Source organism: Onychomys torridus, chromosome 4 (genome assembly GCF_903995425.1).
Source record: "Onychomys torridus chromosome 4, mOncTor1.1, whole genome shotgun sequence".
Classification (NCBI taxonomy): domain Eukaryota; kingdom Metazoa; phylum Chordata; class Mammalia; order Rodentia; family Cricetidae; genus Onychomys; species Onychomys torridus.
The window spans coordinates 110,439,687-110,458,767 of NC_050446.1; the positions used below are offsets into that span (position 1 = coordinate 110,439,687).

A 19,081-nucleotide genomic window follows, 5' to 3' on the forward strand; every position below is an offset into this window, starting at 1 on the left:
CCGCATCCCCACCTCTGCCAGGTTCCAGCACATCCGATGTGGAGTTCTACCCTTAGTCCACTAATTTCTCCAGAGTCAAAGCAGCTTTAGGCAGGGCAACTTCCAATCTTGTAATGCAAGGAGACAGAGCTCATCCAGAAAGCAACAGGCTTTGGAGTGTAAAGGTCTGTGACATTAAAAAGATCAGACCTTAGCATTTTCTAAGGACCTCAGCCTTGTAACCTCACCAGGAAGTTTCACTGCTATGTGGAACCCAGCATCGGGGAACAGGACAAGGATCACTGGAATCTTGCTCCTTCTTTCTGTTTAGTATACTTATCTCTACCTTCAAGAGGTAGAAAGGAGAGAAAGACTGAGTCCCTTACTTAGTTGCTGTGTGGAGTATGTGCTCCTCTTCCCTCGATGGCAGCTTTGGATTCATTTCTCATCTGCTTTCCAGGACCTCTTGGTCACAGATGGCCATAGCCTGATTTCCCGGACAGGTGGCATGAATATCCCCTAGCAGCTTTTTAGCAATGCAGATACCCTGAGTCAGTATCTGTACTTAACAAGATGCCCAGCAACATGTGTGCACATGGAAGTTTGTGCAGCACTGTCTAGGTTAACGGGATTCCTTCTTGGGGTGCTTAGTGGAGTGGAGGAGAGTCTGAGCAGACTATATAAATATATATTCTTGAATTCTCCATTTAGTCAGGCAAGTTCACTTCGCACGTCTAGACTTTTAGCACCATCCTGTCTCTGGGTTCTTCTATCCACGGGATAGAGGGAAACTTCCCCTTGCAGAATCATGAAGAATAGCAGGCTAGAATCCTGGAGAGCTAGTGGAGGCACATGCTGGGAGCTACCAGTGTCAGGCTCTGCCTTAAGCTCAGCCTATGTAGCAGGACTAATGCAGTCTCTAGGGTGAGACGGTTCGCTTTCTTTTCCCTGTTGCTAATAAGGTATATTGATTTCAGTGCCGCCTCCTTTTCTACTTCGCTACATAATAGCAGCTAAGGTCCTGAAGCATTGAGAGCTGCATAGAGAGCAGGAAAAACCAAAATAAGAAAGAGGAAATGGGACTTATATGGTGACAGTAAAAAAAAAAAAAAAAGAGGCTTTATTTTATCACTGGTTATCTACTCCCTCACACACATCACCACACCACATTATCACGTTAGAGGTGAAGCTGACTTTTACATTTTTATAGTTGGAAATAGGTAAGAAAGTACTTACAATATCTTTATTCTTCGATGGAAAGATAAAAGAGAGAGGAAAAGGGGAGAGTGTTCCATTCCATGAGTGAGCCTATCCTTGCTGATCATTCATTCAGCTTTTTATTCCATTTTTTAAATATTAGAGCTGCACCTTTCTCCCCCAGTGTTGACGCCTTTTGTCAGTAAAGCTAAGGACAGAGTTTGTGGAGACTCCATAATAGATCTCATTTGCCTGGCACAGGTTTCCATGACCTACTCTTTAGGGCTGTTTAGAACCTCATTTTAGAAAGCTCTGGATGACAGGAAGTGAGATCCTGGGCATGTTGTTAATCTGAGTGGAAGCTGATGGTGTTTCAGAGCCGCAAAGAACTTCTATGCTGCGCTGCTTCCGACTTGAACTCTTCTTCATCCTGTTACTCTGAGGTTACCTGGATGTGATTGTGTGCAGCACTGTTCTGTACTATGAGCAATCAAGCACACCTTACCAACTGTTTCCCTGCCTCCAGATTATCCAGAGGGACCAGGCTCTGTTACATTTTAAAGCCCGAAAATTGGGGGGAAAGAAAATATTATATTACCTGGCAGAGCAGATAGAAAGACAAAATGGAGTTTGATTTTGTCTGCACTTAAAGCTCTGTTGCTAAGACTGGAACCCTTAGGTAGCAAATCTGGATAGGTGCTGTTTTCCTGGCTCTTCCTTCTACTAGGTGGGTGATCTTACGAATATGATGCCCTCTAATTACATGTTAATGGATAAAGCTTAATTAGGAACACTAAATGATTAGTCCTACCTTTCAGGACTTAGTTATTTGGGATTTTCTTTCTTTTATTTCTTTTTGTCATGGATAAGCAAGTGCATTAAAATGCATGTGGTTACGGATTAAAGCAATGCTTTTTGTTGTCTCCCTCCCCCTCTCTCTTCCTCCCTCTCTCTTCCCTTCATCTCTCCCTCCCTCCCCTCCTTTCTTTCTTTTGTTTTTAAGAGGGATGGCTTCCAACTCACTATGTAGCATATGATGCCCTTGAACTTCTGATCCTCCTGACTCTGCTTTCCAAGTGCTGCAATTACACAGACAAGTTCTACCACACCTAACCTGTGCAGTACTGGAGATTACACCCACAGGGCTGAGCAGGCATTCTCCCTAGTGAGGCATACCTCCAGCTCTAGAGCAGTCATGCTTAAATTGAGCAAGTCAGGATCACCTGGGAAGCTTACTAGACCTCCTAGGACCCCAAACAATTCCCACCCAGGGAATCAGTTTCAGTAGATCTGAGGAGAGGCCACCAGAGTGTGAATTCTTTAAAAATCTCCCACATAATGATAATGTTGCTGCTGCCATCCGCACACCACATTTTAAGTAGCACCACATTAGTATGTACAAGTGTAGAAACACATAGGAATGTCTGAATTTCCTTCCTTTTTTCTCATTAGCATCTGCTTTCTCCCCTATAGTGATCTCATTTTTCTCCCACTTCTTAAGCCATAGGAATTTGCCTCATTCTTTCTCCAAGTCCCAAGTGCTCAACAGTGATCTCATGGTTAAGTCAAAAGACTTAATTTCACTAGGAAAGATACTGAGGATAACTGGGTGTAACTCTGCTTGGGTATGAAAGGGATCCTTTCCATCTCTTATCCATCTTCTTTAGTGCTATTTTTTTATGGGGGGAAAAGATCTCTAGAGAGTGGTTGGGGTTTTATTTCTTTGAAGGCTTTTAAATGATTCTTCTCCCCCCAGAGGAGACCCTCAATGCCTCTTGAATACTGGGGCCTGCTGCGTGGTACATCAGGTCCTTACAGGGTATAGCATGTCTTCCTTGCCTGGCATCCTACTGTCCACATCACTTTTCCTTTCCCTGCAGATCCCATCACTATTCTCCACAGTATCAAGGCCTGTTGTGAGTGTAACAGATTCCGGTCTATCATCTACATGGGCATAATCAGTAATTCCTTAATAGTACGACAGAAAGATGCTTCATCAGGATGGACTGTCCAAAGATATTGACCCTTCACTTTAGCACTTTTAACTACACAGGACCAGGGGGAGTCTAGAGACTTCTGTGCTTCAGCAGTTAAAATCAAGTGTTCCATTGGCCAAAGATGTTCTGTACTAGCCCCCTTTTCAGATGAACATCCCAAAGCAAACAGAGAAAAAAGGCCCATATGAACTTGTAACAGTTGCTTTTTAGGCATCTTTCTAATAACATTGCAAAGTCTCTGCATACATCTTGGTAAAGAGTTGTTGCCAAAGTACAATTTGTTGACCAATACTTGCTCACATCTGCTTATTTGTCATCATTTCTGTGAAAGTGTGCTTTTTATTCATTTGAGAGAGGACACAGCAATCTTACCATCCACGGTGAACTGTAAGAAAATTTAGTGGACCCACTGCCTCCAGACATGTGCCATGACATGTGTGTACCCATAGTCATACACACAGGCACATAAACAGAAGTATGCACACACATAGCTTAGTCAGGAAGTGAATGGGTAAATGGGCTTCTCACCGTTCCAGGAAGTCAGGGCAGCCTCACTGCAGGAAGTGTGTTGCTCCTTCAATGCAAAAACCATCTTGGGTGCTGATTCAGGAAGGTGGATACCAGCTGCTTCCATAAGAACCTTCTTCCATGCACTCTACTGGGAGACTTCTAGGGTAACATGAGTGCAGTTTTAGAGTGAAGATGCTCTCAGCTGCTGCATTTTAAATTTGTTTTTATATAATATATACTGATAATTATTCTGTGCTGATTAATTTTCATCATTACAATTATATCATTTTTGGGAAACTATGAACCCAAGAAAACAAAGTTTGCAGAGTGTTTAAGAACCTCTTAAGATTAGAGAAGGATAGATTGAAAACTTAACTATTTACTTTTCTGACAGAGTTTTTGTTGTTACTGTTTTGGGGCTTTGGGCCACTTAGTACATGATCTGGTTGCTATTTTTTTTGTTGTTGTTTCACTTTTTAAAACTAGACTTTTAATAGTAAATTTTTAAATGCTGTAAAGGTCCTTTGCTCTCATGTTTTTGCACATATTTGTGGCAAGTCACTTACCTGAGGTCTAGGAAGTAGAAGACTGTGCTTCACATTCTCACTCTGCCATGCAATCTTCAAAATTTGACTGAGAGAGAAGCACACATCTCCTCCTTTTTCACCGTAGGCCCTGGCAGAGTCAGTGCAGATAGGGACTTTCTGAAGTATAGTTCAGGGAGAGAGCCAGGAAGGCAGGGAAATCTGATCTTTGTAATTATAAATACTATAGTCTAGACTATCTTGTTTTACAAATTATATACTTAGAAACTTGATTCAAGGGTGAGGAGCTTGGGTCTAAATGGAGTTATTTTCTCATCATAGCATCAACGAGATCCTCGGCTGAATGAAATTTTATTCCCATTTTATGATGCTAAAAGAGCGATGCGGATCATTGAGATGTATGAGCCTGACGAAGATTTGAAGAAAAAAGGTAATATAAAGGGCAAAAAAGGACAAATTAAATTTTGTTTTTGCTAAGACAAGAAAATGTATATTTAAAATCCTTGAATTTTAATTAAAATAACTTAATGCTTTGGAGCACCATAGAGCCAAAGATTAGTAAGTAATTTATTCTTTTCCCGCTCTTAAATTAATTTGTATATGCTATCAAGTGAATCCACACTGTCTGAAGTATACCATTACAAAATGTACTGTGTTGTTAAGCACATTGTAGTGATAATCCCCTGTATACGCTTATATTGTTTTAATTTCGCATAGTGCTGAAAAGGCAGTCTCTGTGTGCAATCTTTGAAAAGAATCTCTGTCACACAAGAACCTGCACCTCCCTTTGCTCCCTTTTGTTCTGCTAAGCTGGATACATTTCGTACTTCATTTGATGTGCTCTCTCGCTCCTTGTTTGACCCCCCTGGGTTGGAAGATTAAAAACACGGATAGGGACATTATTTAGTCAAGAATCACATTAGCAAGTTGTCTGTATTCCTGGATCTTTGTCCCTTTCATTTTGTTTTGGAAACAATCTGTGGTTCAAGTATTAGTCAGGGGAAAAGCCTGGAGGGGACGGAAGGGCATCCCCACAGCAGGAGCATGCCTGTGAGCCTGGCTCCGGTGAGCCCACTGCAGGAGGCAGGCACCATTACCCTTGTTTGTGCAGTTTGTCATTGTGACCAGGATACTGAACAGAAGCAGCTTAGGTGGGGGAAAGGATTTCTTTTGGTTCACATTTTCAGGAAATGTTAGTCTGTCATGGTAGGAAGGCCTATGGTATCCAGAGTGTGGAGCACCTGGTCACATCCTAGCAGAACGAGCAAGCAGAAATATCCAGACCCCAGACATACCCCCAATGACCTACCTGTACCAGTCAGTTCTATAACATCCAAAACAGTACTACCCACTAGGGACCGGGTGTCCTAACACATCAGCCCGCGAGGGATATTTCACATTCAAACTGTAACACTAGGAATTCAAGACTGAATAAGAAGTGCCTCTTGCCCTCGCCCACCTTGAAGACAGTTGTGTTCTGTCCCAGCGAAAGACAAGGGAAACTGTTTCTCAGGAATTCGATAATGTAATGACTTATGTGTGTCTTTGTTATTCCTCAAGTCCTTTCAAGACCTAAAAGTCTAATTACAACTGACACAACCTAAAAAATGTGCTTCTCTTTTTCACAAATGACAGAAATTTAAAGCCTCTCTTTAACTTAATGAGTATAAGGATACAGCTCAAACTTTGGGATTGGGACAGTGGCTCATAAAGTAGAAAATGTGCCTCTCTGGTAGCTTAGGATTTCTACTTACAGGTATGGACCCAAGTGAGTGTCCCATACAGTCTCCAAATACTGGCTGTTAGAGTGGTACCAAGTTTGGGGCTAGACTTGTACTGTTTCCATGCTTTCTGCTTGGAGAGATGGTGCCCATGCAGGATGGTAGCTTTCAGTGTCTTCTGTATACATAGGACTTTAAGAGTAAATACATAGACCTCCAGTCCTAATCTCTACCATAAACCAGAGGCCTGAGTTAGACCTGCTCATCTGCATATTGAAGACTTGTGTTTGTAGCATGGTTTGATTTTCCTGTCTCCATCCCTTTTCACAGCCTACTGTAGGTACTCACTTAGCTTTTCAAGTCAGAATCTATGGAATCACCCTGTACATTTTTCTAAATTTCATTCACATCACTTATGATCTGTCACCAAAACACATGAGGTCCACTTCTCTTCATTCTCACCCAGACATTCAAGGCCACAGTGCCTTTCCAGGGGCAATGCCAATTGGCTTGTGACATCTTTATCCTGTTTTTTCCCCAGTACTGTGCTCCACACAGCAGCCAGAGAAAGCCTTTTAGAATGCTCTGCAATGGTATTATGGACTCTTTTACCCCACCAAAGCTTCCTGACACAAAAATCTCAAGTGCATAGGACTAAACCCTGGTAGATGCAGCCATTGGCTCGCTCTCCAGCATCATTGCCCACCACTTTACCAGATGGCGTTCATTCCACTTTGTATTCATGAATTGAGAACACACACTCCTATATCAAGAGTTCTGCATTTGCTCATCCTTCTGCCTGAAAGCCCCACTCCTATATGTCTGTGTGTCTTATCCCCATGTGTATGTGTGTCCTGTCCCTATGCATGTATGAAGTCTTAAAAAGAGTTCACTGACCATGTATTTAAACCAGCATTGGACCATTATTTTTTAGCTTTCATCTTCTTAGCTTTTACTTCCAATATGACATTGTATTTATTTGTTCATATATTCATGCTTCTTACCTATAATATGTGAGTTTTGTAGAAGTGGAATGCAGTTCTTTATTTCTGCACCCATCCCAGTGTCTCAAAAGTATTTGCTGTTAGAATGAATGAATCTGTCAAGGACAGAGGCATGGCAACTTTCATTGTAATACTTTAGTTGTAATTAGAAATAGCCTACATATCCAGCAACAAACTGATATATATATATATATATATATATATATATATATATATATATATATATATATATATATATATAACAAAACTATCTGGGTTTGGTTGCACATGCCTTTAATCTCAGCATTTAGGAGGCATACACAGGCAGATCTCTGAGTTCTAGGCCAGCCTGGTTTACAGGATAACCAGGGCTACAAAGAGACAGAAACCCTGTCTTGAGAACCCAATGTGTGTGTGTGTGTGTGTGTGTGTGTGTGTGTGTGTGTGAGAGAGAGAGAGAGAGAGAGAGAGAGAGAGAATTAAATTGTTTAAATTTGGAGAGCTAACCATTTCTAGGAAAGGCCCCTCCTCCAACTGAATGAAAATAACAGTGACTTAGACTCTTACAGGTATTCTCAGTTACCAGTCCTGATGCTTTTAGGCCAGCATGTTCCCCACTTGGCCAGAGAAAGCAGGAGATGGTCAGCAGAAGGTGAGGGCGTCATAGCAGAGCCAGAGGCCCTCACCACTGTGGTTCATAACATAGTTCTTCATTTGGAGGACTGTCACAGATTGTGCTGCTTATAATGTGTAATTTTGTATTTTGTTCAAGTTCTGAAAGGTGCAGATTCTCGGGAAAAAAAAAACTGTGGAGCTGTTTCTGCTCTTATTTTTAAGCTGCCTCAGCTTGGCTGGGCAAAATATAAGATGAGCATCTTCAGAGCCATGGTGCCACTCAGATTTTCTTTCTCTGCAGGCCTCATATCAAGTGATGGGTTTTGCAGATATCTGATGTCAGATGAAAATGCCCCAGTCTTCCTAGACCGCTTAGAACTCTACCAGGAGATGGACCACCCCCTGGCTCACTACTTCATCAGCTCTTCCCACAACACCTATCTCACCGGCCGGCAGTTTGGTGGAAAGTCTTCAGTGGAAATGTACAGACAAGTTCTCCTGGCTGGTTGCAGGTCTGGAACTCAAGATGGCGATTTGCTTTGTCTACGTGTGGCACCTTTATACTTATTGTTGTCCTCCCCTTGTCCCTACGGTCCCCAGTGTTCCAAGATGATAAACAATGGCTCATGCCTAATTCTATATATCAGTGCCCCCCTCCCCCCATTTATGAGTCCCTGTGATGAAGTTCTGTTTACAAATTAGGCACAGAGAGCTTTACAACATTGATATTAATTTTTCCAAGGATATACTGTGATAATATTGGTAGCATCACTACCTTTCACCTTGCAGCTGCTATTGTGAAAGTAAGGGTACCTTGAATACAAGCACTGTAGTTCTCTGACATTCTGATAGCAAGGAAGGCCTCTAGTGGCTGACAAGTGGTAGTGAAAACAGACTGATGCATTGTACTGATGCAGTTCCTAGGCAGGACAATTGGCTGGTGAATGATACCATTGCACTACTCACAGTGTTCTGTAATTTAAAACATAGATGTTGTTTATTTCTAGAACTTTGCTGTTGTTGGTTTTGGACTTTTGGGGGGCCTGCTACCCAGCTCCCAAAGAGACTTTTTTTTTTTTTTTTTTTTTTCTGGAGCTGAGGACCGAACCCAGGGGCCTTGTGCTTGCTAGGCAAGTGCTCTACCACTGAGCTAAATCCCCAACCGAGACTTATTCTTAATTATGAATGCCCAGCCTTAGCCTGGATTGTTTCTTGCCAGCTTTCCTGAACTCTTAATCGTCTCATCTACCTTTTGCCTCTGGGCTTTTCCTTTTCTATTCCTGTATGCCTTTCTTTGTTTCTTAGCCATGGCTTGCTGTGTAGCTGGGTGGCTGGCCCCTGGAGTCCTCCTCCTCCTCTCACTCCTTGATCTCCCTCTTCTCCCAGATTTTTCCTTCTATTTATTCTCTGTGCCTGCTAACTCTGCCTATCCTTTCTCCTGCCTTGCTATTGGCCATTCAGTTCTTTACTAGACCACCAGGTGCTTTAGTCAGGCACAGTAACACAGCTTTACAGAGCTAAACAAATGCAACATAAACAAAAGTTACACACCTTAAAATAATATTCTACAGCACTTTGCATTCTATATTTTTCAACCCAATGTCGACCCTAGTTAACTGAACCATAGATAAGGGAGGACTGTTGTAATTTACTTTTCTCTGAAACTGGGAAATTGTAACCAGAATGAAAAAAAAACAAAAAAAAACATTTACATTTCTCTTTAACAGATTATGTTCATTTTATTTTGAGTGAGAAAAGAGGTATCACATAAAAGTCTTGAGTCATCTTAGGGGTCAGAATGCATTTACTTACTGTGACTTCAAAATACGACTTGAAAATCGTAAAACAAGAAAATACATATATTTTAATAAGCCATGTTGTTTCCTACTGGTTGTAGGTAATTACAAATTTAGATTTTTTTTAATATACACAAGAGCTTGGGAATTTAGTTTGGTGGTAGAGCATTTGCTTAGCCTGTGCAAGGTCCTGAGTTCGATTTTTACCACTGTCCAAAATTAAAAAATATTTTTAAAAATGTGGCTGCTTAATGTAAAGCTCAGAATTTAATTTTCTAAGGAGAGATCACAGAAAGTGATTTTTATAGAAATAAGCAAATATTTAAGATTGAAGTTTTACAAAAATAAGAAATGTAGCTGTACTATGACTTTTTGGAAATATTTTTTTTAAAGCTCGTTGTGTTCTGTATACAGAAGTGCTACAAAGGAGATTAACTCCACCCTTATTTCGTGGATGTGCTTTGCCTCAGTATCTGTGTCTGAATCCTAAAGCAGCATGAGCAGTTCTTGCTCAGTCCTGGGGTCTGCGTTGAGAGCTCTATGCCTGCTAGGCAGGGCTCTACTCCTGAAAGCTTTCCTTTCACTTTTTATTTTGAGGACGAATCTCACTTACTTGCCCAAGCTGGCCATAAACTCTTACCATCCTGTGCCACCAAGCCCAGCTCAAGAAAATTCCTAACGTGGAGAAAATAACATTATTCTACTCAATGCGTTTATAAATAAATTTTAATATCACCCAAACCCAGCCTATATTGCAAATTTTCCATTGTCCTCTATTGCAGCTTGGTCCTCAATACGATTTTATTGAGTACCAGACAGCTTATTATGTTCATTCAGTCTCAGAATCTCACCCACTGGCCTTTTTTGATGACACCAGTGTGAGGAGTGAAATCTAGTTTTAACCTGTGCATCCATGAACTACCCATGTTATTCATTCAGTTTTCTGATCTATAAGGAAGTGACTTATTTTGATGTGTCTTTGACTTTGTGCTTAGTTTCTTGGTAAGGACTCAGTGTTGTAATCTGACTATATTTCTAGGTGTGTTGAACTTGACTGTTGGGATGGAAAAGGTGAAGATCAGGAACCAATAATAACTCACGGAAAAGCAATGTGTACGGACATCCTTTTTAAGGTGGGTTTTAAAATTTCACAGTCACAGCTTTTCCCAGACTGTTGTAGGTAGCATAAATCTTAAAAGTTCTTATTAATAAAAACAAACCTGGAGCGAGGTATTGGGGTGAATGCTGAATGATCAGAGAGACAGAACAGGCCACAGCTACCTCGCCTCACCAGTTCCTCAGCTGATCCTGTTTCCTCCGACTGGATGCCTCTCAGCTGAACTGTGCTGCTCTAAAGCCTAAAAGCTTAACCAGCCAAATGCTTCTAGTTTCTGGTCTTCACGCCTTTTATATCTTTCTGCTTTCTACCATCACTCCCTGGGAATAAATTCTCACTTCTTGGGATTAAAGGCATGAGTCACCATGCTTGGCTGTATCTTGAACACACAGAGATCCAGGTAGATCTCTGCCTCTGGAATGCTAGGATTAAAGGCGTGTGCTACCACTGCCTATCCTCTATGTTTAATATTGTAGCCGTTCTGTTCTCTGACCCCAGATAAGTTTGTTAGTGTGCACAATATTTCAGGGAACACAAATGAGGAAACAAGAAAAGAGTTTTCTTTTTTCATTTTCTCAAGCAGTGTACTTCATGATTCTGTCTTCTCTTTTTTGAAAAATACTATTGGTCTTATAATATTCCCTTCATGGTATTTTTCTGGCTTTCAAATGATGACTATAATATAATGAGGCCCTTTAGCAGAGTCTACCTAGTTTTACCTCAAAACATTTTTTTTTTTGGCACAGTTGGATAAACATACAGCCTACTTACTTGGGAGGCCGAGGCAGGGGGATTGCTTTAGTTCAGGATTTTGGGAAATACAGTGAGAACTATTCTCATCAAAATAAGCAAAAAAAAAAAAAAAAATTAATCTTCTTATCTACCTGTGGGGGTCCCTGTTCAGGGCACCATCTGTGGGAAGCCAGCTCCCACCTTTTCAAGGGTTGCTATGAGGAGGAGAGAGGAATAAGAAACTTTTAGAAAGAAAGATAGCAGAGAGGAGACAGACAGAAACACGGGACAGCTTTGGGAGGACCTGGATCAAAATCCATCAGCCCCTCCTGTCTCTTCAAAAGGGCTTTTTATAACAATGCCAAGGGGCAGGGCAAAAGACTTCTTCCTTGAAAGATCAAAGAGCCAAGTGTAGACTCTTCCAAATGCCTGGTAACGACACCTGTGGTCAAATCATCCCCTTACAGAGCCCTGCTGGGTAAAGCCAGCTCAGATTCTTGACTAGGAGTAATTTGGGCTTCCACATCTGCCTATTTTCTTGCTGGCTTTTTGTTATTCCTGAAAGACTCCAAGGTAGCATAAAAAGAGAAACAAAGTTTATAAATGAGCCTTATAATAATGAGATAATGAGGTTGGTATAGTGAATGATTGTTAGGAAATTTTCTCAATTTGAAGGCTATACCATAAATTGGGCTCCACACTTTCAGCAGATTTGGAGTAAGAAATAAACCATAATTCACAGGACCATCAGAAAGCATGGTCTTTCAGTACTGTGACCAGTGAGAAGTCCTCAAAAGTAATATGTAGTTAATAAACAAGGCACCTCTTACAAACTTCGGGTGGTCTCTTCGTGTGACTCAATGTTTTCTTCCATATGTCCATGGTAGCCCAACAAAGGTAATAAAATCTGTGTTGGCTAATGTCAGATACATCTGTGCCTGCTGGTTTGTGTAGTTCAGGAAAGATAATAACAATGTCTGGAACAATGGCTCTTAGCTCTGCCTACTAGTGAAATCACTACAGTGTCTCCAGAACCATGATGCTTCCCTCAAATCTGTGTGTGGAACATTCCATCCACCTTAGCCAAGGTATTGGTGACTTTTAATCAGCAAGAATTCAAGATTACTCTTCCTAAGAAAAGTCAAGAGTATAGTAAAGTGACAAGGTGTGAATTTATATGGTCATTAAATGACAAGGAATAGTGGTGTCCTTTTTAAGGAATTAAGGAGCCCAGTCAGGAAGCAGCATAGAAAACAGTCACACACAAAGAAAGCAGACTCCAAAGACAACAGCAAAATTTTCTTCCAGGAATAAATCTTGATCATTTACTCTAGACAGTTAAGTTCATGGTCGTTTTTACCTGTGAATAAACTTTAAGAAATAATACTTAAATGGCTGCTTCTTTCATAAGAATGTCTCAATGAAATATTTTCAGGTTTATCATTTCAACTGCACTTCCATGGATAATTATTGTAAAAATATTTTCTGACTTGCTGAGGGATGCAGCTTGCTGCAGACCAGTAAGAACTTGTAGATTTTATAGTGTTGTACTCTATAACAGCATTGGTTCGAAGTCCTTTTTTCTAAAACAGTCACGTGGGCCAACCTTTGGTTACCTTTGGTGATGCAAGGCACAGGGAAGTGTTATGCCTCTTAGGAGTAGGTGTAAGTGTAAAAGTGAAGCCAGAGCCCTCTCTTGTTCTGCCTCACATGTTACATGACCACAGGAGAGACCTACTTTTCACTAGGCTCACAGGAAATAATGATTTTGCAGTTGTTACACCAGTACAACAAAGAATGATAATTCAAAATGATTCCAAACTAGGCCGATTAGAAGCTTCCTGAAATCCTTGTGTTATTTCCAACACATTTCCTCAGAGGTGGGAGGAACTGAAGATTGGTCTATGATGAAAATTCCTGTACAAGGTTTATGTTCTCCTCCAGGAGAATGATGAGGGCTAAGGGAATGATTTAGTGGTTGAGCCCTGGCTTCACATACACTAAACCCTGGATTCAAACCCGAGTACCACAGAAAGGGGGTACAGAAAGGGGGTGGGGTGGACCAGATTCCCTGGCTCTGCACACTGTCAAGCGAGAGCTGGCAGGCCACTCAAGTAACATCATTTAATAGTAATGGAGAAATAAAAGAGAGCGTGGATTGAAAAGCAGTGTCCTAGGTGCGTAGGCAGACCTGTTCTCCAGGTCAAACTGTTAACCTTAACTTCCTTGAGATGCTCAGTTAGTGGTCTCTGAATAGTGTCAGGTACCTTAAATCTGATGTTCACTTCTCTCATAAACACTCTTTGTCTTTAAAGGATGTAATCCAAGCCATCAAGGAAACAGCGTTTGTCACATCAGAATATCCTGTAATTCTCTCCTTTGAAAACCACTGCAGGTATAACAGCACCTTCTTTTCCCCATCCCTACTCGGTGGTGTTTCAGATCTCTGGTACCTGCTGCTAATTCTTTCTTCTTCTTTTTTTTTTTTTTTTTTTTCTTTTTTTTTTGACAAATTGAGTAATTTCCTATCTGATGGGCTAAGTAGCAAATGATCCTGCAGCAAGGACAGTTGTCCCAACCCTGCCCACCAAGAAGTCCTCTTCTTGTGGCTCAGTAATGCTTTTTCCAAACAAAAGGTCAGCAACTGGAACACCCACTTTAAAGTTCCTTTGAGATGGAAAATTTGGCAATAACTTGGATGATATTTTTATATTTTTCTTGCCAGTTTTTATTTTTAAGTTGTACCAGTTTGTATGGTACTTAAAAGTATAGCTCCAGTTAATGTTGCGAAAAGAGCCTTGAATTCAGCAAAGCAGGAGCCTTTAGTTATAGGGATGGATAGCTCATTCTTGGAGAGCTAATGGGCATTTGAATTTACAAATGCCACTTCTTTCTCCCCAGCAAATATCAACAGTACAAGATGTCCAAGTATTGTGAAGATCTATTTGGGGATCTCCTGTTGAAACAAGCACTCGAATCACATCCAGTATGTATTTTTAGCAAACCATATTTCCAGCATGAATGGATTTGTTTTGAAATGTGTTTTTCAGGGGTCAAGTAGCACTGGAGGATGAATACTAAGGATTTTCATATTTATTTAGATTCTCTGGTACAAAAAGCTTTTATCGTGCTTCAGAGGGATGTCGAGAGGCACATAAAATAAACATGTGGGTCAGTTTAATCTGGATGCTCTTGAGGTCTCATGTTTTAAATTTCATAAAGCTTCCAAGCCAAGAGTCCAGGCTTCTCTGTGCTTCCTAGTGTTGGCCACATACTGAGCCACTTCAGACACCTGTAAAAACACCTCTGCTAGGGCTCCCACCTACTATGCTGTTTGTTTCTAACTGAACCAGCATAAGCAGGTGTATTTTTAAAGCCCTCCAGGTAAACAAACATGCACCCAGGGTTCAGACCTCATGGGAGCCCGTTGCTGTGGGAAGTGCTCCAAACTGATGTCATAAGACCCAAAGTTCAAGTTCTCAACTCCAAAATAAATACTCAGGCAAAGAAAGACACATGGCCATTTTTGAGCTTCATTGTGTACCTGCCAGTTTCTTCATAAAGGCACTGTTATTGAGTCTGTGGTCCATAGAAGGGCTTTATGAAGTCTAAAGAACGCATGTATAATTGTTCCAGAGAGTTCCTTGGATTTCTGATAGAATACATAATGTCCTATTAAGATGCACTATAAAAAGATGTCACAAGAAACAAGGCTTACTAAAGTTAGTGTTTTATTGGGGCATTCAGCCCTCCTGCATACATGGGAGAATCAGATAATAGGATAGGGACAGGGCAGCAGAGAAAAGCACATGGGAGACAAGGCTGCATCCTTTGTTCCCCACCTGCCTCTCTGCAGCCTGCTGCAGCATCCTGGCAGGGCTGCCATGTCCTCCCATCACTAGTTCTTTCCCCACCCCCTGGCCTGACGAGTGGCTGAGAATGATTCCCTCAGTCACCACCCTCAGGTGACCCCAATGATAACATCTAAATAACACATCCCTCACTGGCTGCCTCTTCTTTGTCTTATTTTTCCATGCCTCTGTTGATGTCTGAAAGAGCTAGCTCTCAAATAAACTTGCCCAAGAAGCTAATTCTGAGGGATGCCATACTAAGAAGCATCCTTAATTTATTTTATTACTATTGTTTCCTTAGCCTGCACCCTCTTCCTATTTTCTTGGGCAAGAGGAAAGGTTTGCTTTGGGGGATATATATATATATATATTTATTCCCAGGGAAGGGACCAGTTCCACCAGATGCCTGTAGCAGGCAGCATTCTGTTAAAGGTCTTCACAAGGCAAGACACAGACTTGCTTGTCATACATAGGATAAACTAATGAGTTTTGAAACAAATGTCTGTTTAGAAATATGCATAGGTAAGAGTGTAGTTGGATGGGTGGGGGGGTGAATAATTATGTATAGGAAGGTCCCACTGATCACAGAGAATGACATAAGCAGATTTAACTTCTGTAAAGTACAAACAAATGAAGCCATGGTGAAGCTCTCCCATTCATTGGACCTGTTAAAATCCCAAGTCAGTCTATTGAGAAGACAGGCTTAGTCTATGATCTGGTGCAGAAGAAGGGGAGATCTGGGGCTTTTCAAGTGCTACCCTATACTTTCTGATGGACCTGAAATGTGAAAGGCCTACCGTATAGCAGGACTGGCACATCCTAGCACCACTCAGGTCATACCCTACCCTACTAGGGAAGTTGGGTCCAGTCTGTACACCCCAGAAAATTAGAAGTTCCAAGTTTGCAGTGTTATTGAAATCAAAGTTGGATTCGGTGAACTGATGTGAGAAGTGTGTGAAAACACAGCCGTGCAGACTGACATCTAGTGGGTGTTAGCTGCTATGACTCCAGGCCCGGGGCTCTTCTGGACTAGAAAACTAATGGAGAAGCCACTAACTGAGATCTTTCTGTATATCCCTAGCTTGAACCAGGAAGGCCTTTGCCGTCCCCTAATGACCTCAAAAGAAAAATACTTATCAAAAATAAAAGGCTGAAACCTGAAGTTGAAAAAAGTAAGTCAAATGCACATACATCTTCGGTCAGCATAGCTGTCTAGATGAAGTGTGATTCAGAACTACTTATAGATTTGAGAAGAGAAGGTTGAAATGTAGATACTACATTTACTTTTCAGAGCTGTGTCACTACATTCCAGTTTATCTTTAATTTCTGCCACCGGTCCATGCAGTATGAAACAAGTATTCATATGCTTATGTGCTGAAATACAAAAGGAAAAGGAAGAGGGAAAGTGCTTGTATCGCTACATATCTTGTCACAATTTCATTCATAAAAGTTGAATTAATTTACACTCACATTGGTGGTATCTAAAAATCCCTTCTCCCAGAATATTCATAGTGTTGGCTATGGTCCACTTTTGACATGTATGTCTAGTAAAAGAAAAAAAAAATACGACTTGATTTATTTTGTTTATGACAATAAAATTGTATATTGTACTTCATCCTTTTATGTGTTTTTCCATTTCTCAAGTGTAGAGGAATTTGTTCCCTACTGACTTCTAGTGTTCTATTTACCAGGATAATAATCCCAGTTGTATTAGTGCAAATACTCTTATCCTAAAGTTCTGTTAATCTCTAGCATGCATGTCAGGTTTCTGCCATGTCATTGTTATTGCTCATAAATCTTGTCTATACCAGATTCTCTAAATTATGAACATTTGATATCTGTCTTTATATACTGATTCCTTCTCCAAACCTGGCAATCAGAAATGGGAAGGGATTCACCCATGGTCCAGTAAGTTTTCCTCCTACGTGTGTAACATGCTGGCTTCACAAGCCTTACAAAGACACAAGCAGCAGGAATGTGTAAGATATGAGTGTAGCCAGTAGATGCCCATGTAATATGCTGCCTTTTCCTGTCCTCAGTGTTGATGTTAAACCCCTACGTTATATAAGTGACCTAGTGTCTGTTGCCATCTCCCTGTTTGACTTTACTAATAGAACAGCTCGAAGCTTTGAAAAGCATGATGGAAGCTGGAGAGACAGCTGCCCCGGCTAGCATCTTAGAAGATGACAATGAAGAGGAAATAGAAAGTGGTGAGTTGTGGGGCTGGGGAGGGCTTCCTGGTTAAAATGCTTGTAATGCAAGCCTGAAGACCTGAGTCTGGATACCTAGCCTCCATGTGAAAGCCACATGCTTATCATGAACATCTGTAAGGCTCGTGAAGATGGGAAGTAGAGAGAGGAGAATTTCTACGAGTTCATGGGCCAGCTAGTTAGACAAAAGCAATAGAAAACAACCAAGAGAGCCTGCCTCAAGACACGAAAGAAGGGGAGGATCAACAACTGAGGTTGTCCTCTGACCTCCACATGCATGCTGTGGACATATACACAGCCTCTTTCACATGGTCTCATTAGCACACATAAGCATTACACACACACACACACACACACACACACACAAGCACACACACATGCACACACACAAATAGAGTAATGAGTTGTCATTTCAAGCTCATGTTGCAAAATGTTTATATTAGAAATAAGAAAAACATTAAGCTCTCTTAATGAACCCCTTTGAATAGCAATGACATTATCTTGTTTACTATTCAGGAATACTTTTTTTCATTAGCTTTAATCTTTTGAGGGTGTTGGTCTTTTCTTCAGATACTATTGTTTCCAGTTTAGCTGGACAGTGGATGTTAGTGGCTTAGTTGTCTCCCTTCCCATTGTGCACTGAGCTCTTTGGAAAAGATTTACCATCAGAGACCAGGTCTTGAATCACTTGTATATTAGGCAACGGTTGAATGGACTGTTTGAAAGGTCCATTCTCTGATCTTTTTCTATAAAGGAAAACATGAACTTCAGTCTTGTTAGTGATAAAGGAATATAGAGTGAGGGAAACCTTATGAAATATTTGGCTGATCTGCACAGAGTGAACTTGACAGACAAAGCATATATTGAAATTTTAATTAATTAATTAGTCAATGAGCTACACTGGGTATAACTCAGTCATACAGCATAGCCCTAGCATGTAAGAGGCCTTCTCACCAGACTTTCTAGCAACCTTACTTAAAATACTTGAATATTTACCATCACCTGTTTTACCTCCTCTATATAGCCAGCCATGATGTTTTGTTCAATACTGGTGCTGGGGTTGTAGCTCAGGAGTAGCATATTTGCCTCATATGAGCAAAGCCGTGAGTTTAATTCCTTACACTGAAAAGTAGTGATATAATAATTAGTAATAGCAGTAATCAATGGGCCATTTGAAAGTTTGGGAATGTTTTCATATAATGATCTGTTGATCATGTATCCTGATAATTAACTTCCCAAATGACTTGAACTTGCATTGATTTAGCAGAAACATGGATGTTTATACTGACTTGGGACTAAGTATTTGGAGAAACTTTATTACCCACACATCTGAATTATGTCTGATTTTAGGAGATTGGCTATAGGCTAAATTAAGAGCTATCATAATTACCTAAATTTACTCATTGTCCCTTATTGAAAACCCTGACTATGGGAGAGATTCCATTAATAAAAAAGGTGAATATTCATGGGTTTAACTCCAGTCCCAGAGAAAACACAGCATTTGACTTTCTTGTTTTTCTCTGTGACTGGTAGGATCAAAGAGGCCAAAGATCTCTGGTATTATTCAGTTAGTTCCTATTATGGTTATATCTTACTAAATATTACACCATCCAAATTTAAAGACTTAAGACTGTGGTTTATAATTACCTGTCATGATTTCGTGAGCCACCGGGGTTCATTTGGCTGTTATTTCTTGGGTTTTTCATACAGTTACTAGCAGGTGAACATTGGGAGTTGGCATTATCTTAAAATTTATAGATAGATTAGACAAGGTTACTCATAAGTTGAACTATTTGTGGAGCTTAGCTGGGTCTTTTGAATAGAGTAT

The 19,081-nt window shown here is 40.7% G+C and overlaps 1 protein-coding gene across 13 annotated transcripts in view; it reads left to right on the forward strand.

The window, feature by feature from the left end:
- Nucleotides 1-19,081, forward strand: part of Plcb4 (phospholipase C beta 4) — a 378,383-nt gene that overhangs the window by 296,689 nt on the left and 62,613 nt on the right. For all 13 annotated transcript variants that reach the window (XM_036183210.1, XM_036183211.1, XM_036183212.1 and 10 more), the window contains 7 exons: nucleotides 4,550-4,658; nucleotides 7,849-8,059; nucleotides 10,383-10,476; nucleotides 13,508-13,587; nucleotides 14,094-14,178; nucleotides 16,125-16,215; nucleotides 17,158-17,253. In XM_036183210.1, coding sequence (XP_036039103.1) covers nucleotides 4,550-4,658; nucleotides 7,849-8,059; nucleotides 10,383-10,476; nucleotides 13,508-13,587; nucleotides 14,094-14,178; nucleotides 16,125-16,215; nucleotides 17,158-17,253 — 766 coding nt within the window. The remainder of the gene's footprint in view (nucleotides 1-4,549; nucleotides 4,659-7,848; nucleotides 8,060-10,382; nucleotides 10,477-13,507; nucleotides 13,588-14,093; nucleotides 14,179-16,124; nucleotides 16,216-17,157; nucleotides 17,254-19,081) is intronic.